Source organism: Falco peregrinus, chromosome 18 (assembly GCF_023634155.1).
Source record: "Falco peregrinus isolate bFalPer1 chromosome 18, bFalPer1.pri, whole genome shotgun sequence".
NCBI classification, from domain to species: domain Eukaryota; kingdom Metazoa; phylum Chordata; class Aves; order Falconiformes; family Falconidae; genus Falco; species Falco peregrinus.
The window spans coordinates 2707325-2732610 of NC_073738.1; the positions used below are offsets into that span (position 1 = coordinate 2707325).

The 25286-nt window shown below is 46.7% G+C and overlaps 2 protein-coding genes across 2 annotated transcripts; both read right to left on the reverse strand.

Moving 5' to 3' along the window:
* Window positions 1–235: 235 nt before the first annotated feature.
* On the reverse strand, window positions 236–1541 carry GJD3 (gap junction protein delta 3). The gene is made up of 2 exons (XM_005232684.3): window positions 1462–1541; window positions 236–1139 (listed from the first exon to the last, which is right to left on the reverse strand). Exon 2 carries the CDS (start codon window positions 1130–1132, stop codon window positions 404–406), a length of 729 nt encoding a protein of 242 aa, XP_005232741.2. The 5' UTR covers window positions 1133–1139; window positions 1462–1541; the 3' UTR covers window positions 236–403.
* Window positions 1542–3789: 2248 nt separating this feature from the next.
* TOP2A (DNA topoisomerase II alpha) lies at window positions 3790–24727 on the reverse strand. Its single transcript, XM_055789970.1, has 35 exons — window positions 24582–24727; window positions 23775–23921; window positions 23522–23612; window positions 22974–23037; window positions 22330–22475; window positions 21862–21959; window positions 21335–21547; window positions 20959–21132; window positions 20656–20757; window positions 20017–20154; window positions 19707–19845; window positions 19268–19425; window positions 18982–19107; window positions 18397–18507; window positions 18198–18303; window positions 17463–17572; window positions 16611–16703; window positions 16026–16140; window positions 15593–15714; window positions 14871–15019; window positions 13928–14159; window positions 13662–13796; window positions 13343–13543; window positions 12578–12773; window positions 11176–11267; window positions 10449–10601; window positions 10267–10350; window positions 9432–9629; window positions 8375–8483; window positions 7939–8082; window positions 7355–7502; window positions 7134–7195; window positions 6702–6842; window positions 5492–5718; window positions 3790–5202 (listed from the first exon to the last, which is right to left on the reverse strand). The coding sequence occupies exons 1-35, from the start codon at window positions 24612–24614 to the stop codon at window positions 5059–5061; spliced, it is 4701 nt and encodes a 1566-aa protein (XP_055645945.1). The 5' UTR covers window positions 24615–24727; the 3' UTR covers window positions 3790–5058.
* Between the last annotated feature and the right edge of the window lie 559 nt (window positions 24728–25286).

The window sequence follows — 25286 nt, forward strand, 5'->3', positions numbered from 1 at the left end:
CCCCCCAGCACCCCCAAAGCTCCCAGCCCTGCTGCTGCTGTTGCTCCCCGCCCCCCCCCTCCCCCCCCCCTCCCCCCCTCCCCCCCTCCCCAGGAGCCGGCCCCGGCTCGCAGAGCCCCGATGCATTCATGACATCCTCAGTGCAGCGTGAGGGCAGCCCTGGCCGCTCCCCGGGGGGGGGCTGGGGGTGTGGGGGGGGGTCAGGGCTGTCCCTGCTGCTGCACAGGGATGGGACCTGTTTGTTTTCCTTTTGTCCGTATTTTTTTTCCCAGCAGCTGCCGGGTGAGGCCCATCCGCCGCCCACGACAGGAACCGGGGGCAGCGGGGCATGGCACAGCCGTGCACCCCTGGCACGGGCTGAGAACGGCCACAACTCGTGCCGGCGATGGCAGCCAGAGGCCGGCTACACCGTCAGGTCCCCACGCAGCGGGGGGCCGGGGGGGCAGCTGGGCTCCTGTAGGACCCCCGCCGGCTGCCCGGGGGCCGGTGCCCGCTCCTGGGGCCGGTGGCAGCACCCAGCCCGGGGCGGGGGGCCCTTGCGTAGGAGGTGGGCGAGCTCGGCCAGGCTGAGCAGCGCCGAGACCAGCCCCACCACGAAGTAGAAGTGGATGAAGACGGTTTTCTCGGTGGGGCGAGAGACGAAGCAGTCGACGCGGTGCGGGCAGGGCCGCCGGCGGCAGACGAAGAGCGGCTGCACCCTGAAGCCGTAGAGCAGCGCCTGCCCCAGCAAGAAGCCCAGCTCGGCAGCGATGCGAGCCACCACGCTGCCCACGTAGAAGGGCTGGAGGCGCCGGGCACGCTGACCGGGGGCCCCCCCGCGCCCCGGCTTGGCTGCCTGGTGCACGGCGAAGATGACGAAGAGGGCGGCGGGGGCTGAGAGCACGACAACGTGGAAGACGAGGAAGCGGTAGTGGGAAATGGGGAACGCGGCGTCGTAGCAAACGGGTTTGCAGCCCGGCTGCTGCGTGTTGCAGACGAATTCTTCCTGCTCGTCCTCAAAGACATCGCTGCCCACGGTGGCCAGGACCAGGATGCGGAAGAGGAGCATCACCACCAGCCAGAACCGCCCCACCATGGGCGAGTGCTCCTGCACCGCGTCCAGCAGCGAGCTGAGGAAGCCCCACTCGCCCATGGCCGCGCTGCGGGAGCGGGGTCAGCGCTGGGGGATGCTGTTCCCACCAGGATGGACCCCAGCGGGCAGCACGGCCCCCTCCAGCTCACCATCCTCCATGCCCCCATCAAACGCATCGCACTGTCCCCACTCCCAGGAGGGTGCCCAGGCAGTGCCAACCCAGCTCATCCCTGTCACGAGCGTCCCCAGGCCTCTGCTGTGCCCCAGGACTCGCTCCCCCCCCTGAGATGGGGCCAAGGACACCAGCTGGGGCAGGACCAGCAGCTTCCTCATCCCTTGGACCCCCCGGATCCCCTGAGCCCCCCAGCCTGGCGGGGTCACCCTGGTACCTGCGGAGGCTGCGGTCCAGGCGCGGCTGGCGCCAGCTGTCCAGGACTGTTCAGGACTGTCCGGTCCCTTGTCCGGCGGGGCTGGGATGACGGTCCCACAGCCACGCCTGGAGGCCTTTTAAAGAGACAGAGCAGCCACAGGGGCACCCGGAGGGGAGGGAAGGGCTCGGCTCTGCCGGGGGGGGGGGGGGCCTCAAGGACAAACCCTGCCCCTGCCCCGGGGCCAGCAGCTTCCCAGGGGCACAGGTTGGTGCAGGGGGCAGCGGCCCCCCCCATGCAGAAATTCCCCCATTCCTTGGCCTACCCAACGCCCCAGGGCCTCAGGGTCCCAAGCCGCAGCACTCGGCCCCCAGAAGGCCCCCCCGGTGCTGGCATCGCCTCCCTGGCCCCGGCACAGCCCATTGCACCGGCTGCATTTGGCCCCGCGGCCTTGCCTGGGGCACCGTGCCCGGGGGATGCTCCTGGCTGGCACCGTCCCCGCTCTGGGATGCTGTGCCCAGGCTGTCGGGGCCACCGGGGGTCCCATGGACCGTCCTGGGCTGCCCCCGGCTCCGGCATGTGCTGGCAGGCAGAGCCACGCTGGCCGTGCTGCCCGGCAGCTGCGTGTCGGGGCTCCCATCGCCCCTGCCTGGCATGGGGGGGCCTTTGCCTGCGCCTCACTTTCCCTTTCTGCTAACTGGAGCAGAGCCCTGGCCAACACGGGTCACCCTTGGGCCCTCCTCACCCCTCGGGGACCGTGCGATGTCCACAGTGGTGCCCACTGCCCCACAGCTCAGCACCCCCTCCAGCAGCGCTCAGCATCCCCAGCGCCCCCAGTCAGGGAGATTTTGATGGAGGGAGGGAGGGACGCTGCGGTGCTGCCTCTGTGTGCTCATGCTCACACCGCTGGCTCTATACATACATTTGGGGTGACGCCGGGGTTACGGGGGCAGCTCCGCGGCCGGCGCGGTGTGGCCATGGCTTTGCCCTTTGCTGGGTGAGTTGTGACAAGGGATTCTCTGGCGCGCTTGTAGCAAGGGGAGCCGTAAATAGCACGGCCCCTCGGCAGGGACGCGCCAGAGATGCTCTCCAGAGCCCGGCAGTGGAAAATCTGACAGCGCTTTCCACACTTGACTGGGTTCCAGCAAAGCACCTCGGTGGCACCGATAGTGCCCGCGCCCGAGTGCCGCACCACAGCCGGAGGGGGCCGAGGGGGCCCGGGGGTTTGCCCGTTGCTCCTGCAGCCCTCAGCTCCTGTGTGCGGTGACCCACCAGCCTGGGACGGGGCCGGAGGTGGGTGTCACAGCTGGGTCCTTCGTCCCCCAGTGCCAGCCCAGCGGCCACCACCGGCTCCTGGTGCCTGCCAGCACGACGGCAGCCCCACGCCAGCCCTGTGCCGTGCGTTTTGGCGGTGTCCATGCCGCTCTGGAGGCCCCGGGGTGCTGCGCACCCACATGTGGGGACACAGGACATGCCACCTGTCCCCCAGGGCTTCATTGGTGACCCAGATCCCTCCCACCGTGGGGATCCCGTGCACTGACCCCAGATTTCTGCAGGAGCCGAGCCCGATGCCAGCCCCCTGGCAAGCAGCAGCCCCCCGGGGCACAACTCCAGCCCAGAGCACAAACCCTTTGCTGGCGAGTGAAACCCCCTGGCCCGGGAGCGTGGGGCAGCAGCAGCAGCAACTTCAGCCACTGTTCACCCGCGGCCGGCGCAGCAGCGGAACATGGGGCAGGTGCCAGGTACCACAGGGGTCTTGGCACGAATTTGGGAACCTCAGCGGCGGCGTAGGGCAGCGGGTCCATCCAGCCGGTGGTTTTGCAGAGCCACAGCCTCGCAACGAGGGACCGGCAGGGAAACAGAGCGGGCAGCACCCGAGCCGTCCCAGCGGGCAGGTGGGACACCAGTAGGACCAGCCGATGGCACCGGGTTCCCCTGGCCGAGTGCCCAAGCGGCAGCTCCCGGCCACAGGTGCCCAAGGGGGAAGTAGCAGAGATGCGGCTCCTGCAGCTCTTCCCCAGCACCTTCCTTAGGTGGCTGCAGGCCACGGCGAGTGTCTGGGCCAGCCCTGCACGGAGCAGAGCTTGTGCCAAGCCCTCAGCACCCAGCGGCCCAACGCAAGCTCTGCTGTGATCATTCTGGTAATGCCAAAATTGGCTAAATCGGCAGCACTGGAAACCACCTCAGAAATACCAGGTGTGGTTGGACGGTGGGGATGACCCACTTGGACCGGTCTCGGCAGCAGAGCAGCCAATGGCCTTTTGCTCCGGAGAACAGCGCTTCAAGTACTCCCCGCAGACACTCCAGGGCTCTGGGGAGCCGGCGCAAGGAAAAATAGAGAGAACAGGCTGCTGAAGGCAACTCCTTTTTTATTGAAGAAAGCTTGTGTAAAACTACTTTTTATCACATAAGACTTACAAGCACAGAAACTCAGGACAGCAAGAAAAGCACAGAAAATATTTACATAATGAAGAAATGGTGCTACAGAAACAGCTGCACGAAAAAGCAAAACACAACTAGATAAACACTCCGGTGAAGTACCACAAAGGGAAGGGGAAGGTGACACTTCCCTGCTTCTGCTGAGGAACCTGAGCAGTGGAAGGTCTGAGCACCCAGTGCCACCACCGAGGTGACAAACAGGCCTCCCCTTGCAGGGGACAGTGCATGCCGTGCCAGCGGTCACGCAGACACCGAGGGAAATTCTTGGTCCCAAAGAACAGCCGGGCAGGAGGAGGTTTGCGCTGCCGCTCTGCACGAGTCTCTTCCGGTGCCAAGGATGGCAGGGGAGAAGCTCACTATAGGGGGAACCTGCTGCTTCCCAGCCGGCTCTCCTGCAGGATCCCATGGATCAAGTGAAAACCCTTGGGTGGTGTCTGTCCTGCCCGTCTGTCCAAGAGCCCGTCTCACTCCGCTGGCATGGCCGAGACGCCCGTTCAGCTCTGTAGCAGCACAAGGCACCGGCAGTCCCAAGCATCTTACCTGAGGATGACCCCTGGGCTGAACACGCGGTTTCTTGGCAGCACGACAGAAGATAAAACTGCCAACACCGAGTGCAGAGCGGAGACAAGTCCGCGCAAACCTCCATTACCAAAGCTGAATTTAAAACCCCAAAGCTAAAACAACATGGCAGAGGCTGAGCCACAGGGGCTTACACAGACATAAAGGGCTGCCAAAAAGAAAAACACGAGCATGGAGTTCTAAATGCTTGCGCCTCACGTGGCACGGCACTCTGGTTGGGGAGTTAAAACCAGTTTTGTTACATATTTTAAAGGATTTCATATGTTTTAAAGTCTGCTTTAACATTAAAATGACCACCAAGTGTTAAGAGATTCCAGCTACGTAAAGGGTAAAAGGGAGGTGGCACCAGCCGGGCACACGGCGCCAGTGCTCACAAGAAGCTGGGGGTATTCCTGTTGAAGGAAATTAACTTATTTATAAACCCAAGAAAAACAGAGCTCTATTCACTTCTAACATTTTGGACTGGCTTCAGTTCAGTGAAAAGATTTCGTAGTCTGAGGTGTTGTGTTTTGGTGATGAGCTTGTCAAGGGTTCTCCTCAAGGCTAGTTTGCAGATCAGTTTGGATCAGCAGTTTAAAATCTTCATTTAAAAAAAAAATATCAAAAGCTATCATCCTCATCAGAGTCTTCTGTGTACTGGATGGGCTTTTTGAGACGTCCAGGCCTGGTACGGGGCACGGCGACGGGGCTGTTCGCACCAGCAGCTGAATCAGTAAAGTCGTCGTCATCATCCAGCTTGGATTTCTGGAGGGAAAGCATCACGAAGCAGCGAATCAGGGAACACTCAGTCAGCCCAAAACGTGCCACTGTGTCAGGGCCAGGTGGCGGTTCGGGCTGGTGAGACCAAGCCAACACCCTGGGGCAGCGTAGGTGTGCCCAGCCCCCCTCCTCACCCACCTTCCCCACCCCTGGCAATAAAGACAGGGGGGCAACACACTGGAGGTTCTACCTCCGCCACGCTGCTTCTGCCAGAATAACTGGCACCAGGCTCCGCAGCACCCCCTTGGCTCAAGCAGGGTGGCAGGGTACAAACCTTTGCTGCAACCGATTTGGAAATCTTCAAGCCAAAATCTGAATCTGAATCTGAATCTAAGAGGTTTGGCTGCCTTTTGATAACTTTCTGCCCCTTGGTCTGGCCAGGCTTCTTATCGCTCACTCCTTTGGCCTTGGAGCCCTGGGATCCCTCCTTCGCCGCCGCCTTGCTGGATTTGGGTGCAGCCTTTTTCTTGCCCAGAACATCCATGATGGACGGCTGGTTATCTGAAACAGAACTCAGCGTTTAAACCCTCGTTTTGCTGCCTCTCCCCTCTTCTCGCTCGCAGGTTGTCTCGTTTTGAAGCACGGTTTTCTAGAAAGATTACTCTTTACCAAAATTATGAGTTAGGAGGTTGTTTATCTGCTTAGTTCCACCATGTTTAGAGGATCAAATTAAAATGTAGCCAAAGCAATTTACAGCCTATTTCAGATGGAAAAAGTCCTGAACTCTGAAGGCTGTTAACCAATCTTACACCTTCAAAACTTTTGCACAGGAAAGGAATGAATTTGCCATCTATACTAAGCACTTCCTTGTGGAGCTCTTTCTTACCTGTATTTTGATATTTTTTTAACAGCATCTTGAAAGCATGCCTCCCAAGTTCAGCTGAAACGAGCAGGCCATTTCTGAATGATAATAGGCGCTCTCAATTTAGAAGTGGAAGAAACAGCTATTTTGCTGTGAAGTAACATGCTATTTTCCTGCTGGGATCAAAACCAGCTAGTGATGGAATATGCAAAACAGCTTTCAAAGTTCGACAAAGAGTCTGGGCAGTTACATTCAAAAAAAACCTGAGTCAAATGCTGTAGATTTATGAGGTTGAGCTAGCACTAAATAGATCAAGCTACCCCAAAGCAGCTTTTTTTTTTTTTTTTTTTTCTCCAAAAAGACACGAAGTAGAACATTGACTGCAAGACACAAATTCCACTTGGATTGTTTCTGCCAAGTATTACACAGCACTGTAGGAAGCATTCACTTTTCCTGTTCCCAAACTAAAATTCACTCCCTTCAAGCATGTCTGAGATGAACTAGAACATGATATGTTTGGAAACAGACTTCTTTAAAAATGACAACTAGAAAACCTTTGCCACAAACCTCAGATCTTTTCTGAAGTGAAAACTCCAAGTTATTCAGGCCTCTGAATACCGAGTAAAATCCCTCAATTTGTTTCCCACAGGAATAATAACCGTTTATCTAAAAATGATCGTACCCAGCTTCGCTTTACTTTTAGGGGCACTGGCCTTCTTTGCTGCCGCAGATTTTTCAGCTACAGCCTTACTGTGAGGAACAGAGACAGAAGGAGCTGCGGGAGCTTGACTCACATCTTCGTTAGCAACATCTTGGACTTGAACTGAGTAAAGAAAGCAGAGAAGAGTCAAATCATCTACTCTGGCCATAAATATTAGAACAGAAGAAAATGATTTTGATCCACTTCTTATAAAGAACTATTACATCTGGATTAATCCAAATTTAAGTCAGAAGTCTGGGGCACTGAAACCAGCTTGTACGCCAACACTGAATTTTTTTTGGTAAGATCTTGTGACTAATGTCTGCCTTTGACCAGCGCTGAACGCTGACAGAATGCCCCGTGCACTCTCCTGGGGTTTTAGGAAAATCAGCGAGGTTTAGGTCCTGTACTCACCAGGGATAGCACTCTGCACTGCCTTTTGCTTGGGAGCTTTAGCTGCTTTTTCAGTGGTTTCCCTAGAACACAAAACCCCAAGTATTCTTTTAACCTACGATACAATATAAGGCGCATACAAAAGAGATAGATGCACTGAAGAAAAAGAACTATTAATTTCTATATAGCATTAACACCAGAAGTACAGCTAACTTCTAGTGACTACGTGAAGAAATACTCACTTTGGAGCAGCTCTGGGCTTGGGAGGTTTTTCTTTTGAGTTTGTGTCAGATTCAGTGTTGCTTTCACTGTTCCCCTGAAATTCAGGCTCCTCATCTGAGCTGGAGAGATTTGAATCTGAGCTCGAACTGATCTCGATCTTGACTTTGGCTGGTGAAATGACACAGATGTATTATTTTACACATTTGGCAACATGCATCTCAGTTTATTTTTCAATATTTTAGCTGCAATTATTAAAAAATAAAGATCTGAATAAAAACAAGCAGATACTGAGACTGCCAGCAAGACGACTCCAAATCACAAGTGTACTCCGTGCACGCTTACCAACAACGCATTTTGTATGTCAAAACAGTTGTGCAATTACAACCAATAACCTTATTTCTCTAGTTGCCCCTTTTCTGCTTTTCCTTGAAAAGCATGGTGAAAATCTGCTCAAATGGTAGAAATATTTAGTTATGTACAGTAAAATAAATAAGCCTCTTAATTATTTCTGGCTGGGATCTCAGACTCTGGGAGCTCTCTAAATAGTCTGTTCAATTTTGTCCTCCACCAACTGCCCCTCTTCTGCGTTTGTGTCGCCACTCACCTGCTGCTTGGCGAACCACTCTCTCTCTTGGAGGAGGCAGCACCTCAAAGTCAGACCCTGAATCAGACCCTGAGTCAGACCAAGGGTTTCGTTTCTTCATTTTCTTTAATGGCTTAAATGGTAGAGTGGCCTGTCTCTTAGCACCTGAAAAATATTGGGAGGTAGGATGAACCTGTGAACTGCCACACATGCTCCAGGCTGAGCAGTTAAAGCTCAGCTTAGAAATATATCACTAAATTCAGAGAATTCTGGCTTAAACATCACAGGGAAATAGTCATCTATCCTGCTTGACTGTTATCCAGGATCACATTCACCTATTTTTTCCAAAAATACTGAACCTAGATGTTACTCATCACATTCAGGAAGAGGTCAGATAACCAAATTGACAACCCTTCCCTCACTTTCCATTGATGGAATAACACGGAAAAGCATTTACCTCGCTCAGCGTTAAGAAGCTTGTGCTGTAACTTCTGCTTAAGGGCTGAAGGCTCTTTGTCTCCCGATGTGTTTTCTTCTTGATTCTCATCACATTCAGCTTTTTCACTCTGAAGACACAAGCAGATAGCAAACAGATAGCAAATCAGCTCAGACAATTAGAAGGGGCACACAGGGTAACGGAGAAAGGAGCTGCTTGTTTTAGGTGTATGAAAGTGATACAAGAAATCTGAGTTTGTGAAACAAACAGCATGTAAAATTGATTACAGCCAAGTAAATCAGACATGCTCTGTCCCCAGATCAGGTGACTTAAAATGCAAAATCCAACATTAACAAAAACAGGAACTCTGTCCCTGCTCCTGAGAGCGCTTTGGTACCGCCTTTGTGTGCTGACGGTGTGGCTCTAGGGTGTGTTGAGGATGCAGAATTGGACAGGGTGGGTTAAAAACAACAGTGCAAATTATTTGGAAAAACTTTTAGATTGAACCATCTGTAGGAAAGGAGCAGTGTGTCTGGCTTACAGGTCAAAACGGGTGAGGGGACAGTTTTAGTTTTCTATGTTGCAAATGGCTGAATGGCATGATTTCAACTAGCACTATAAAAAGAGTTACATCTTCTTTATGTCTTTGATGTAGAGAACAATAATGGCATTAAGTGGCTGAAGCGCTACTGGAAATGCAAAAGCTGTTCTAGAGAAACAAATTTACTAGCTGCATTTCCTGCCTGCTAGAGGATTCATAAAACCCCCAAGACACCTAGAACAATCTTACTTGCATGTGCCTTTTCATTTCTAAGTTATCAGCCCATCTCTGACAGTGTGATATATGCTCTTGCCAAAAGGTTTCCCTCTAAGCCATCTTCTGGTACACTAGTGAACCCATTCTCCTTCAGACTGAGAAACGCCCATTTCTGGGGTTTCCCACATCCTAAGATCCTGTCCCTCTCCCTGAACAGCTGCTTCATCAGGACAAGTTCAGCTAACAAGAACTAGCATCTCTTTAGGACTGTAGTGAAAAGGATGTAAAGAAAGATTAAGCATACAGAATGTTCCTTTTTACCTTTATTTTCTTTTTAGTTTTCTTCTCTGCTTCTGCCTTCATCTCTGCAGTTATCTGAGGAACAACCCTTATGCCACAAGATGATGGCATTACTGTTGACAGCTGTGCCGCCTTCACCTTCGTTTTCCCTCCTTTCACCTTTAAAGATTTACCAGCAAGCACTGCCGTCTCATCCTCAGCTTGCTTGGCTTCCACTGCCTGCAGCGGCGAGCATAAAAAAATACAGCCATGAGAAAACAGAAGAAACAATGTACTACTGAAAAACCCACCATCGCAGCCCTTGCAGTAAAGCACTCTGTACTTGCCGATAGATTTCCTGATTTTACTTGCTGATAGTTTAAATGCAGCTGCCCATACCACTACAGATTTGCACACTTCCAAGCAACGATCTAAGCCAGAGCTACAGTTCAGTTATTTGGGGAGTACAAAGAGACACAGGCAGTGACCAGGTGTGACTGTGCACAGACGTTCACCCACAATTTGGGCTCTGTTCAGTAAAGCCCAGCTCCTCCCTCACCTTTTCAGTGTCCAAAAAGCCCTTTGATCTGCATCTCTTCAGACTACATCCTAGTACTAGTTTTCTCTCTCAAGCCCTCCTAAAGCTCCTCTTCACTACTCAGACTGGTAACTGACCACCTTGGTGTTTAGACTCCCTGGCAAAAGCAGTGCTACTCCTATCCGAGCTAGGAAGGCGATGAAAGCTTTCATTTTCCTCAATGAGTGCAAGACATAGGAGTTATTTTTAGGTTCCTTATTATGAAAAAAAAAAAGTCAATAAAGAGCTGGTGAATAAGACCACGAGAAAGTTGGTCATCTGCACTGAACACTGACATACATCAAGTTTTTCAACAAAGGCAGCAAGGTCTTCCTTCCACAGATCAGAGGGATTCTTGCTCTTCAAGTTTCCCAGCTCCTGTTCCTAAAGGGAATCACAGTTTATAATTGTTAGTCACATATTTGAATTCACCATCAAAAAACCCAACAACAATGCTTTTATAAGAAAAAGGAGGAACATACTTTGTTATCTCTCTGCTTACAGAGCTCATCTTTCTTCTCCTTAGTCAGATACCAAAGGGGCATGTTCAGCAGATAGTTGAAGTCTGGTCCAGTAGCCGCAGATGACTCTTTGTCACTCTCCCCCTCCTCCTCCTTCTCCTCCTCCTCTTCCTCCTGAATGTGGATTTAAACCGAACATTGTCAACAAGTATATCGACATACAAGAGTAGGGCAATCTATCCAGTTTGGGCTGCACCACAGGTACTCTGTGTGCTTACAGTGTCCCAGACTCTTCGAGAAAAATTCAGAAATGGATCAAGTTCTTACAGCCTCAGCTGCTATCACACAGAGGAATCCATCTGCAAAAACAATTCTCCAGATCTCTCTTGCTCTTCTCTATTTGGCCTCTCTGTCTTGATAGTCTATACTCTCTCCTCAGGCTAAAAACTGTCATCTTCCTCACAGCCCTTCCCCAACAGGCAGAAGGAAACCCTTAAAGGGCAGCAGAAATTGCTGTGGCAAGAGGATTTGACCTGACAAACTCAAACCCAAACGACTAGGTCTCAGTGCCTTCTGAACAAGAGGCTGGATTTTTGCTTGCCTTATGTTTCCTGTCACAGACATACCAGACACATAAGCTCTTGGACCCTACAAACAGAAAAGTAACTTGGGTTTCTTCGTACAGCTATGGACCTTCAGAGACAGGGGTCAGTTTGGATCAGTTTAGAGAGGATAACTGAAGCGCTACCTTGTTTTGCGATTCCTTCCAAGCCTTCACTGGATCCGATTCATACCCTCTCTGGATAAGGACTTTAATCAACTCTTTCTTGGGTTTGTTTTCTGTAAAGAGACATTTCAGGATGTTTAGTGGCCACTACCCATCAGTGTTAGGAAAGACAGGAGCTTAAAATTTTGGATCTCAGGGTTCTAACAGCTCAGCATCCTGCTGGGCTCTAAAATACCATTTCCTCATCAGAGGTGGGACATGTGGAAGAGCCTGAAATAACACCTAAAAAGTTCCTAATAGCAAATGACTTGTCAGGTCAGAATTGCTCCTATACCTGTCAGGAACACCTGGCAAAGCACTATAAATATTTTTCTTTTTCATTTCCATACCTGCATTTCCCTTGCCCTAAGTATTTTTTGAACTTGAAAAAAAACAGGTGTGATGGTATCAAAAAGGTTTCACAATAGGCAGGCAGGTGGAAGCAAAATAACCCTGATAGCACTCAAAGGCTTTGGTATAGCTTTCACCTCATTAGACATCACCTGGGAAATTTATGCTATAAGGGCCCCAACCAATGGAAACGCTTCAGCTGGAATTTGTTCCTTTTTAAGCTATCAGAAGCAATCAACCATGAGACACAAATACAAATGAAACCAGTTCTGTCAGCCTTGGAACTACTTAGAACAAAATCCCAAGAAAATGCATTTCAAGGGAATTATTCTTTCTCTTCCCGAGTCAAGTCAGACAAACAGGGGCTGTTGGGATTATCGGGCTGCTTTCAGACGCAAACCACAAAGCATCTTATGACACTTTGTCTAGCTACATCCTCCATGAATGCAAGTGAAATACAGACTGCCTTTTAGACTGAGGTGGAAAAGTTGATTGGAAAATTTGAATGCTGGGAACAAAGATCTGTTTCTTTTTCTAGCTCATGATTCTCAGATGCTGTTAACTTGAGTGTCTGTCTTTGAACCTCCAATCCACTGAGAACGTGATTTGGAATATTTTTGTGGAGGTTCACAAAGATAAAACACAGAGATACAGGTTCTTAAGATGTATGCATTTGAACAGAAAACACTGCCCCTTTTTAACCCCACCAGTATTTAACTCTTATTCCTACTGAGTCAGAAATAGATAGGAATTACTGCTAAATTATTAAAAAAATTACTCTCATAATTGCATCAAATACACAGTAGGAAAGCTGTATGAGTACCCCATTTTAATTAATATGTACATAATGCTCTACAGACTGAAGATACTTGGGAAGCATTTTCCTCTTGTATGTTACTGGAACAGAAAGATAAGCCCTGGTGTGGTTTGTTAAGAGCCAGTCCGGGGCTGAGGGGGTGCTGACAGAACTCAAGAGAGCACCTATAGCTCTTCTCCCAGTTTCACAAACCAAGTAACCAAGAACAATGCATACCGATCACAATTTTGCCATCTATTTTCTCCAGGATGAAACGAGCCTGGTTGCTCAGTTTCGCAGCCTCCGCACCTAGCATTCCCATAAGCCATTCTTTTCTCAAACTGTAATATCGGAGCCTGAGTTCAAAGAACTCTTTAAGAATATCCTGGGGAGAGTCATACTTCTTGAGAAAGCCAACATGGTCAAAAAGAACCTAGATGAAAGAACACAGGTGTTACGATGATAAAACGGATTTCCAAAACCACTAAAAATTACCTGTAACACAGGTGTGAGAGTACAATTGAATTATTAGCCAACAAATTATAAAACCTTGGTGGTGTTTTGGGAATTACTTCAGTTTGCAAACACAACAGCAGAGACAATTTTAGAGTTTCAAAGTTCTTGAAAACACATAGTGGGGTTAGGGTTACTTGAATCTTAAAGCTCTCTGTCAGATAAACATCTTGCTATCAAGCTTCACACATTGTCAGAATCCAGACATTCAGTGGCAGTGCTGTTGTCACAACAAAGGTCTCTAAACCATGCGATTTCAGCTCACTTGGACTCCTTCAGGCAAAACCCTATCACTCTGGGCCCATTCCCAAGCCAATCTTTTGACCTTTTGAAGGTATATTTAGAAAGCTGATTTAAAACCAGTAACAGCACAAAAATCAAAGTGAACAGGTTACTGCAAAAGAGTATTTTTGTTACGTGCAGCAACGGCAGCTGTCCACACAGGCTTTGAGTTACACCAAGGACTCTCTTCAGCAGAATGTTACATACCATGGAGTTGCATGTTAAACTTGTTTGGAGTTTGAAGACCTTATGCAGCCCCGCTGCTTTAGCTTCCGCTAGTTTTTCTTCAGTCATCTTCACTATAAACTTCACTGTCGTGTCTGTGTGATATTCTTTATAGTCTGTGATTAGTGAGGGGGTCTTCTCAGTCCCATTTAACATAGGCTCCAGAACTTGCTCTTTGTAAGTCTGAGGAAAGAATCAATCAGACCCATGTTTTCCATGAAGATGAAAAGCTCCAAACCCCACCAATCACTTTTTGCTTTACAGGGCAAACTATACATTTCTAGGGCAAATTCCCTATTACCTGTGTCCATGTTCTGACAGGCAACTCAGTGATCTCAATGGTTGTAGAATCCAGGATAGACACTTCACCACTTATCACATACTGATTAGGTCCCAGCTCATCTATTGTGCCTTTGAAATTCCTGTAACTAGGAAGCTAAGCAGAAAAGAACACTGGATTCAGCTTTGTGTTGATGCTTCTGTTTTTAAGCATTTGCATGAAATGCTCCAAAACGCACTGAATAAACTAACAAGTGAGACATTGTTTAATTTAAATATATTATTTACCATTGGCAATGGCTCTTCTCCATCCATCAGACGACGGATATTATTCACAACTTCCCTGATATCAAAGTTGGGGATCTTGCAGGACCAGCCAGTACCAATCCCCTCTGCTCCATTTATCAGCACCATGGGAATGATGGGCATATACCATTCTGGCTCCACACGTTGATTGTCATCATACAAGAACCTCAGGATATTGTCATCCACTGGTGGGAACAGCAACCGTGCCAGCGGACTAGGATGGAAAAGAGAATTTAAGCCCCAATTCTCCTTACAGAACAGTGACCACCATTCCAAAAGAACCCTCCAGAAAACAAACAAAAAAACACCTAAATTGGGTTTATTCCTATCAGCCAACCACAGCCATACAGCCTGGGGCTCTGTGTGAGGAAACCAGGCTTCTAGAGTAACACTCAAAACAGATGCATCTTCAGCAATTCCACCCATCTCTACAGGTTCCACTGGCTATATGGGGCCCTAAACTCATACCCGAAGTATTTAAATTAAACGTTTAATGTCCAGAAAGGCTCCAATTCTCTGTACCTTGCTTTAGTACAACCATACATGTGCTCAAGTAACAGATTTGACCAAGTTCAACCTAAGTGACCATTGGGTCAGAGACTAAAGCACTGCACTTTCAGCTATTAGAACTTTGCTTTCCCAGCTCAGGTTCGCTTTTTATTATCCTACTCAAATTTCTCCCTTTGTTTTTGCTGCCATTTCCATATTCTCCACTGTGCCTTTCTGTTCTCTGGAATGATAACCGAAGTTTATATACCTGAACCTAGTGTCCAAACCTCACTTCAATTGTTGCTACTCAGAGTGAGCAAGTAGTCCAAATTTTTAAAGGGAAGAAGCACATTCATTTTTCATCCTAATTGCTGTCAAATTGAGTCTTGTAATATGCTAAGAATATTTAAGACTGTAAGAAATCATTAATGCTGACCTGAGCAGCGTAAAGATGTATCGAGGACTGGCAGAGTCTTTCCCACCATGCAGCCTTGTGCCAAACTGACCAATAGGCTGTAGCAAGTTGAGGTTGTTGCTGCCCACAAAGTTCTGAGCTAAGTTAATGATGGTCATCATCAGCGATGCCTGCAATAAAGGAAGGTTCAAAGCTAAATATGCAGAATTCTTCACTCAACGGACAAAGTTAAAGCCAAAATTCACACCAGGAACAGAACTGATATAGAGGATAAACTCAAAATACTGGAGGAAACTCGCGGAAAGTACATCCCAAGACTGTCTAGCCTGGGTGACTAGATATATTCCAGTGACCCACAGATATACTGCTGTTATTGCTGTTCTTGAAACCTCCAGTGAAAGATCCTGTCAGTCTCCAAAAGGAAGCTTGTTTTAGTGCTTAACTTGTCCTTACCAAGGTAGAAAGGCTATTAACATCTGCCTAAATCTATCATAAATAAAGGGGTTTTTTTTCTTGTTCTACTTTTTGAATAAAATACATTCCCATAAAGTCTAGGCAGGAAAGGCAGACCAACCAATCTCAGATTAAATTCTTGTTGAAGAATAGGAGATATACAGTCACTTTGTTTTGGTATTTATACTCAAATATCTAGTTCTGCTTTAGAGGCATCTTAACTGTTAAGTCAACAGAAAGGCTTGCCTTTCATTTAAAAAGCATTTTGCACAACAAGGCCAGGTTCTTACTTCACCATGATGGTATGAGGACATCTCAGCTACAGAACCAGCCAGCTGAGCAACTTTCACCTCTCGCTTATCATTTCGTTTGAAACAAGTGAACAGAACTTTTCTTTGACCTGGCTTCAAACCTGTATAAAAAAAAAGACAAGACCTTGTGATTAGAACATACGATGTGTTTCACTTCTGCTCTCTAGAGACTATGACATGCTTCTACACCTAAAAATTCTGCCCCAGAGAGTAAGGTACTTGCAATAATATACTACAAAATGGACAAAACATTTAATCCAAAGATTAAAAAACCTGGACAGCAGAAAATGAACTTCAGAACACTGACCCTGAAAACTCAGCAGGTTTCCCAATTCTGATATGACATACAAGCACCCATTTATTAAGAGCTGGGGCACGCACTATGTGGAATCACGATCTTGAAATAACTTACCATCAACCAGTGACGGGATTGATCTTTCATTATCCGAGTTTGAGAACAGCACTAACTCCTTGTTTATGAAGTCGTTGTATGTCAGGAAATTAGTATTTTTCCCATACAGGTATTCCTAGGAAAAACAGGTGCAAGACTGCCTTAATTTTAATGAGGTCTAATCTGTTTCTTAGCACATCCTTGGCTAGTTTCACTGAAATGGAAGCTCCTTGTCAGAATAGCTAAACACAGCTCCAGTGCTGACAGTCTTAGCATGGTGAAGCGAAACATTTCCTGTGATGCAGGCCCATTTTTTGATAAATAAAATCTTCATGCAGCCCTGCTCAAGGTATCATTTCCCTATTGATAAAGTAATTTGAGTGATAAGTGTTAAATGTGAAATTCACGGATGCACAATTGATAATGTGGCTACACTGGTGAGAGAAGGAGCTGCTCTGCAAAATCCTGAAGTGTTTTAACTGTCCCATAATCAGGTGACTGACTCCCTGACTGAGCTCTGTGCAGCTCTAGCATGCCAGAATGACACTGAGAAGAGCCCCAGGGAGAGACAGGAAACCAGTTTCCTTATCTATGTAAACCTTTTACCTCTGGCAGACCATGCAGCTTCCGTTGTCTTCTATCCTGCATGAAATTAGTCAGCCACTCCTTTCGCTCTTCTATCTTCTTCTTGCTAAAGGCCTGTGTATTACAAAATGAAAAGTAACTCAATTCCAGGACATTCTGTGGTGTGCCTTATTGGCTCACTTGGAAAAAGAAAGCATACAGGAAGAGTTTACCCAGGAGAATAACATGCTAAATGTGCTGACCTAATAGCCCAAGAAATGCAATAAAAGTTTCTTGTAGCTAAATATATTAGGAGCATAATTTCCACCAGTCTTTAGGAAACATGGTAGTTAGATTTAAATGTATGGATTTTTAACATAATAATGGAAAACGACAGGAGATTTTGGAGGAAATTTATATTTTGGGGAAAAACTTGGTTTTTTGGCATTGCCTAATAGCTCAGAATACTTAGGAGTCAATGGCTACTGAAGGTGAAGAAGTTCACAGAAGCAAGGACTGTTTTAATCCACTGGTGAACCATTTTGCAAGAAAATCTGAGGGAGAAAAGGGAGGTCTGACTTGGAGAAAACTGCAGTAGAACATGCAGAAAAATGTTAAAGGAATATTTACTGTTGTGTCTGAAAATGTCAATTGGTTTGTAGTGATTAGTTTGTTCTGAGCTATATTTAAAAGCCATCATTAAAAGGCTACTCTTGGCCTGAGGTCTGTGGACAGATTTGCTTCTACTGGTTAGACTAAAGCCGTAGCCTTGGTAACAAAGAGATTGTCTCAAGCCCAAAGGCCTTTAAGAGCATATTAAGAGAAAATACACAGCACTCTAAGCAGTAGAATACCAAAGGTAGTAAGTCAGCAATTAAATCAAGTGTTAGTTACCAGGGTGATCGCAGCATCATCTGCAGGCCCAGAATATTTGAAGCCAATTCGATGTTTAGCCATATCTGCAAAGTATTCTTTAGCCTCCTTTGATGTGCTGGTACCCAAACCTGCAGAGACAGTACTAGTTAATCCTAATAACTTCTTGCTTAAATTAAGTTGCAGTTCAAAGAAATATTTTACCATGCCCAGTTTCTGTGATGCATCATACAAATGTATAGCATGAAGATGACTTACTGAAAACACACGACTTTAAAATGAGATGTAAGGTATCTGTAATTCTTGTGCTTTTAGTGATAAGTGAGCAGTTGCATGTTGTACTTTCGGGTTTTGTCTGTAACTCCTGTAGATATCCAAAATGATTAACAGCTACTGTTCTGCAGTTGGCAACTTTCTTATTGGTACTAGGCGATTCGGAAGTACTTAGCTTACAGTGCTAACACTACACAAGGACCATTCTATGGAAAATACCACATAAAATTGAGCATAATTGCCTAAGAGGGCTGAAAGAATGGTTATCCACAATATTCTAGTTCCATTTTGAGAGATTTTACTGAGATTTTTATCCAGTTAGATGTTATTGTTTTCTTACTTTTGTATTTTATGTTGCATGTATTTGTAGTCAGAGTATCTTAGGAGGGAAGATCCTTTCTGCAAAAGCAGGGCTAACTGAATTTAATCATGAATGCTTTTACTTGGGTCATTTAATTTCAACATATTACATTTTCTACAAACCTTTATAGTACTTGATTTTCCATGAATTGTAGTTCTGTGTACTGTTTTTCCATTCTTCAAATTCAGGAATGCTGTAGAATGCAATTTCTTCTTTGTTTTTAGAGACCTACAATCAACAAAGATTTTAACCGTGAAATGAGAGGCAGATTTAGACCAATGGATCTTTACTCATTTACCTTATCATCTACCCAACCCTTACCTTTATGATGGGAGTAATAAATTCCTCCAAAAAGTTGTGTTTTAGAAGAGATGGCCAGTTGTGATGGATGAAGTTTATCAGCAAACCTTTGATATGTGATCCATCTTGATCCTGATTAAAAAAAAAAAAGACACCACAAACCCCAACACATTATATCAGGGACATGATGGAATTAACAATTGTTACCTTAACAGCAAATGATTCTATAATTCCAGCTAACTGACCCTTTTAACTTTCACTTCTAAAAAAGTGACCACGTGTTGTGTAACCTAAGAAAACCAAGAGAAACAGTAAAGGCACATTCTTGGTGAAAGAAGGTATCAAGGACTGGTCAAGGGCCTTGAATCAGCAGACTGGAAAGACAGTATTTAGCTATCTGGCGATGCTGCTCTCCCCCTCTATTTTATCTGTTTTGTGGCTGAAAAGACATTATGACCCACTAAAATACAGCATGATAAAAAGAAACAAATTCAGAGGATTAGGTACAACAGTGGCAGTAGGAGAAAGGTAGCACTTTTTTCTTCTTTCCTCTGTATTCAAGTGGTGTTTTTTTCTCTCCCAATTTTCAATTTTAGTGAACCTAACCTGATCTGTCATAATCATAATCTTTCCATAGCGAAGAGTCTTTAAAGATTCTTGATCTTCATAGTTCTTTTTATATTGTAAACCCACAATCTTGATGATGTTGTTGATTTCAGCATTTTCCATAATCTGGAAAAGATCACACAAAATAAAAACCTTGTTTTTCACACTTAAAATGTAGCTGAAAATCTAAAGCTATTCATAAGTATACTGTTGACTGAGCTTTGTTGCATTATGCAAAGCATAATGCGCCTTTTAACAGGTAGATTATAACTATTTTCCAACTAACCTGCTTATGAGAAGCTTCTCTGACGTTGAGTATTTTTCCACGCAGGGGAAATACTCCATATTTGTCTCTACCAACCACTCCTAGACCAGAGACAGCCAGTGTTTTGGCTGAGTCTCCCTCTGTCAGGATAAGCGTGCAATCTAAAGAATTCTTGCTGCCTAAAAAATAAAAGAAACATCAAGTCAATTTTCCAATTACGAAATGAAATCAAAGCCTGGATACTCACAAACTGAATGAGAACAAATACCTTCTAACACATACAAGTTTTGTTGCACTGCACATAGTAAATGGGAATAAACATAGTAAATGGGACTGTAATATGGGGATAAACTATAATTACAGGTTTTTGCATTTTTCCTTATGAGACAATTCTTTTGTCTAATGAAGAAGTTTTAACTGTTTTTGAATGAATTGGTTACAAAGGACGTAAACCACTTACCAGCATCATTGGCATCATCCAGCTTAGGAACACCCTTAATCTTGGTGTGTTTCACAGCTGAACATTTCTTATTCAGCTCGTTCTGAGCTTTAAATTTTACCCAGTTTAGGACACTTTCAACAATGCCACAGGCCACTGCCTGCAATACAAAAAATAACCGCAAACAACTGTGGGAAAAGCCTTAACAATGACAGAATATTAAGTTACATTTTCTTTAATTCATGACATTGCTTCAAAAGTAGATATTAGCCACATTAAGCATAAGATGTAGTTTTACAGACATTGTGATTATCTGTGTATCAGTACTTACCCCCTTAATAAATTTTTCACTCAATTTACACGTTGAACCAAAGTTCTTTGCCTGCAGAGTCATGTTCTCTTTAGTCTGAGAGTCAAAGGTTGGGTTTTCAATTAAGGCATTCACAAAAATCCACATATGGTTCTTCACCTAGAATTAAATACAAGCAGTAATCACACATTATGCAAGCCCACCTTGGTAACAGCAGTGCATTCTGATACTTGCTGGTCAGAATGACACAGGAAGGAAAAACTCATTTATCACTATGCATGGTTTTGAATTTTTCTAGATATCTTCAAAGAATTTAGGGCAGCTAATGAACATTCACGAGCAATGTTTACTGATTTGAGACGTCAAGGAATTAGCAGCTCTCAGCCCAAATAGGTTATTGTCTAGCAGATACCAAGTTTTAGTCCATCTACACTGACTTACAGTGTTCTGATTACAAAATACATTGGCCAAACAAAGAGAAGACCGTTAGTTGGCTTGAACTGGGCAATATGAGGCTTCTATAATTAGCAATTTCTTATCTATATATGGTCTGTAGAATAGAAATATGTATTAATTAAAGTAGTAATGCACTAAGCTGTAGTTACAATTTGCATTAATGCCAGAGTTGTGTTTTCCACTGGGGAAATTCCGACACTGTACCTGAAAAGGCTTCACTCCAGCTCCATTTTTGTTCTTCTTTTTCACAACGTCAATGAGCTTAGTCACAAGCTGGTCAGTGACATAATCAATGTGCCTGCCACCCTAAGGGAACAGGGGACCAAAGACATGGTGGGGGTGCCATTAAAACAAAGCATGCATATCTGTTTAAAACTTTTAGCATAGTCTTTGCAACATTAAGCAACTAAGCATTTTCACTAACAGACACACATTTGAAAATAGCTAAGAATATTGATGATGAAGAATATGGCATTAGCTTGACTAAGTAAGCTAAGGAAGAGTTACCTTTGTAGTGGCAATGCTGTTGACAAAGCTAACTTGCTGGAAGCCTCTTTCACTTAAAGTCAAACACACTTCCCACCGAGAATTTACTTCCTCGTGGATAACCTTAAGCGCATTACCAGTTTCATCTACTCTGTCCTTCAGATAGAGGTCCACATAACTGCGGAATCCTTTCACCTGCATACAGACGAAAGCAGACAATTAATTTATAACAGCTCCTATAAATACTTAATTCATATCTTCCTGGGAAGTGGGTAGCAAAATCACTCATGCAAATTTTCCCTTTAACACGTGTAATGACATAAATTTCTTCAACAAAAATCTGTTTAAATGACATGAGAAATACAGATATTACAGTTTCTTCTAAATGTTCACTCACAGGCAGCCTCTGTCCATTTAGGAAAACTTTGACATCCTTTGTGGATCCAGCAATATCATATGCTCTTCGAGACATTAGTGCTACAATGTCTTTATCAAGCGTTGTCATTTTGAATTTTGACAGATCAGGTTGGAAAGTGATACACGTGTAATCTTCTCCATCAAAATATTTCAGCTTCATTTCACCAGCCTTTCCCATGTTGTCTGTCCAGGTCTGAGAAAAGGAGGTTTTGTGAGTTGCAAGTCTAACACACCTGAACAACTAGCTTAGTTTTTAAAAGCAGTAAGCTGATTTACGAGTTTTAAATACTTTCAAATTAAAAAGAACTCACTGGTTAAAAACTAGATTCTGATTATGTCTGCTCGTTATTTATCTGAATTCTATTTTGTGGCACAGTAACTGTGGGCCAAATTTATTCTAATCACGGTGTACTGAATGCAACTTGCACCTAGAGTTTTGAAACAAAAACTTAGGGTCTTGTTTGAAAATCTCCAGTGTAACCTTACTGAAATGAGAAGTGTTCATACCTGTCTGAATAACTTTTTGTACTCACGACATGCAGTTTCCACAGTAAATTTTGTGCTAAATATGTTGCACAGTTTGGCTCCATAACCATTTCGCCCACCTGGAATTAGAAGGAAAACAGACTTGTGTTACTGCTTTTGTTCAAAGCCATCTAAAACAATTCCAGACAAACAAGACTTCAGCCACTTCAGCACAATCCAAGTACAACTGTCAATAAGCAACAATATCCTACAAACTCAGTATGTGACTATAAATCCACACTTAATTGGGATGAGCATTCAAAGAGAATTTTTCCTGTTCTCCATGTTTGTACCATTACTATAAAATAGAGTGGGAAGACCTCTGTCTGACGGATTCAGAACGCTGTTTTCATGTTCCATCAAGGACCCCCTTCCCCCCCTTTTAGTTCACACATTAAAACTGAACAGGCTGCTCAGAAATATTAGTGACTATTTGAGAGTCATCCCTACCTGTGACTTTCTTTTCATTGTCATCATAGTTGCTGGATGTTAGTAGCTGTCCAAAGATAAGAGCAGGCACATAGACCTTCTCCACTTTGTGTTCAACAACTGGAATACCTTTGCCGTTGTTCCATACACTGATTGTGTTATTCTCTCTAGGGGGGGAAAAAAAAAAAGGTGTTTTTAAGGCTGCAAATGATTGAGCTATGAAACAAATGTTCTACAAAAGCTCTGGGGAAAGGCCACCATTTCATAAGAGCAAATCTCCATCCAGCAGCTGCAGAAACAGCCGGCAGAGGGAGAGCAAGTCAACAACAAAATTCTCAGATCTGCGGATACCATCTGTGAAATGGACTGCCACATGTAAAAACCCTCTATCTATGCTCAACGACAGGATAAAACAGTTGAGAGGGAGAAGAGAGGAAAACAGCCACAACAGAAAACAACAAAAAGGCAGTCATTTCACAACTCAGCACCCTGTAAGAGACTGTGGGGCTAAGCAAGGAAAAGGCTTTCACAACTGGTGAATTACATTTGGTCTAACTTGGACCGGCCCCATAGCAGAGCCCTCCAATACCACACCAGCTTAGCAGAACAGCAAATTAACGCACATGCATTGGGAAGGCAACGAACAAAAATGAAATCAAACTTACACATCAATTGTAACCTTAATGCATGACATGTTTTTATCCCTCTGCTTGTTGTCTGCAGCATTGACTAGAACAGAAAGATTATTGTTTATATTACATTCTGAGTCAAGACAAAACTATTAACTCTAAAGTGTCTTCAGCAGAATGAGCACAAAAATTCAATGCAATGTTACTAATAATCATAATCTCAGGATGCAAATATTTGGCAAGTTATAAAGATGAGTACTGCAAGTTAACATAAAAGGGAGAATTTTGGGCTGAATGAAATTGGTTTTGTAATGGAGTGCACCATCATTCCACGCATGGCTCACTATTTAGCAGCATTAATGGAAGGACATTGGGGATTAGTATCCAATATTTCCAAGCACAATCAGCAAACCATGTACTCTGTGAGCACCATCCACCAAATTAAGCAATAAGTATTACTCGGTCAACAGCACAACCAGATAAAAGTACACTTGATAAGCTCTTACATTTATTTCCAGTTTCTTAGACATTCAGCGCCCATTAATGACTTGTCAATCATTGACCCAACAAATAGGTCACCTTACCTAGAATCTCATCGAAGATTTTGTATAAGCCAGGCACAAAGGTCACATCTCTGCAGTTGAGGCCCACGTCCTCATCAAAAACCCACATTTGCTGAAAAGGAGGTAAGAAATAACACATCAGTCCCCAGATACACCTTCGTTTCTGCGCCATCAGTCTGTAAAGCAGATGTTTTGTGCTTTATGAACAGATATTAATGACTTCTCGCCCGCACCAAGGAGTTCAAGTGGCTTAGCCCCGTGGCCCTTCTCGTACCTGGGTGACCAGTTCCACAGAGCCGATGTAGGTGTCGGGCCGGAGCAGGATGTGCTCCAGCTGTGTCTTCTTCTGGTAGATGTGTTCCACCGAGAGCTGCTTCTTGGTGCCATCTCCCTTGGGCACCTGGGAGTTCTCATCCGCAGGCTGCTCGGGGGAGAAACGGAGGCAGTGAGGGGCAGTGGGCTCCTGAAGGTGACCGGGGGAGGGGTCGAAGGGGATCAAGGCGGGGGGGCGTGTGATGGAGCGGGCCCGGGCGGCTGGGAGCCCCTGCACCGTACCAAGGGAGAGAGGGGATCTCGGGGCCGGGGGAGAGGGTGAGGAGAACGTGGATGTGGGAAAGCTCAGAGGAACGGAGGGAGAGGCTACGAGAGGGGCCCGGGGGGAGACCCTGAAGGAGCAGGGGGGACCCGAGGAGAGATCCTGAGGCGGGGGGGTGGGAGACACCCTGAGGGGGGAGGGGGGGGGCGCGGCGACGGGGACCCGGGGAGAGACTCTGAGGTGGGGGGGGAAGACGACGGGGACCCGGGGAGAGACCCTGAGGCGGGGGGGGAAGACGACGGGGACCCGGGGAGAGACCCTGAGGCGGGGGGGGAAGACGACGGGGACCCGGGGAGAGACCCTGAGGCGGGGGGGGAAGACGACGGGGACCCGGGGAGAGACCCTGAGGCGGGGGGGAGGAGGGCGGGGAGAGGAACCCGAGGAGAGACCCTGAGGCGGGGGGGATGGGGACCCGGGGGGAGACCCTGAGGGGACAAGGAGCGGAGGTGCGTGGGGCGGGGAAGGGTGGCGGGGCGCCGCACGTACTCGGAGTGGTGACACGAACTCCTGGAGCTTCATGGCGGCGACCGGCACTGCTGAGGAGACACAAAGACAGCCCCAAACGCGCCTTTCAAACCTCCGCGCGGCCCGCCAAAATCCTCAGCCAATCCCCGCCCACGGGCCCCCAGGGCGCCGCCAATCGCAGCGGGAAGGCGGGGACACGTGTCGCGCTTCTCCCTACCTCTCGCTAGTCAGAGGGCGCTCTGCGAATTCAAATCAGCCACTCAGAAGGGACAGTTGCGGGACGGGCAGTGATATTGGCCAATAGAAGAGCGAAGGGGAGGAGTGTACTGGGCGGCGGGGCCTTAGCGCCTGTCCGCTTGCCTTTGGTGTTATGACGTACCGGGGGTCGCTGGGGGGGGCCCGGGGATATGCTGGAACCCACTGGGTAGGCTTTGGGGGGACACTGGGACCCACTGGTCAGGCCCTGGGGACACTGGCCAGGCCTGGGGATCCACTGGGACCACTGGGTAGGCCCAGAGGGGACATTGGGATCCCCTAGACAGGCCTTGGGACCTACTGGGCAGGCCTTGAGGGGACACAGGGCAGGCCTTGGGGCCTACTCCCTGAGGGGACACTGGGCAGGCCCTGAGGGGACACAGGGCAGGCCTTGAGGCCTGCTCCCTGAGGAGACGCTGGGCAGGCCCTGAGGGGACACAGGGCAGGCCCTGAGGGGACACAGGGCAGGCC

Bases quoted from the DNA above. Each gene is read 5' to 3' on its own strand.
- GJD3 (XM_005232684.3), bottom strand. From the start codon at position 1,132: ATGGGCGAGTGGGGCTTCCTCAGCTCGCTGCTGGACGCGGTGCAGGAG.
- TOP2A (XM_055789970.1), bottom strand. From the start codon at position 24,614: ATGAAGCTCCAGGAGTTCGTGTCACCACTCCGA. The intron at 19,108-19,267 runs GTTAGTTGGAAA...GATCTTTTCCAG, and splicing joins GAGAAGCTTCTCATAAGCAG to ATTATGGAAAATGCTGAAAT. The intron at 17,573-18,197 runs GTTTGTAGAAAA...CTGTCTCTGCAG, and splicing joins GAAAATCAAGTACTATAAAG to GTTTGGGTACCAGCACATCA.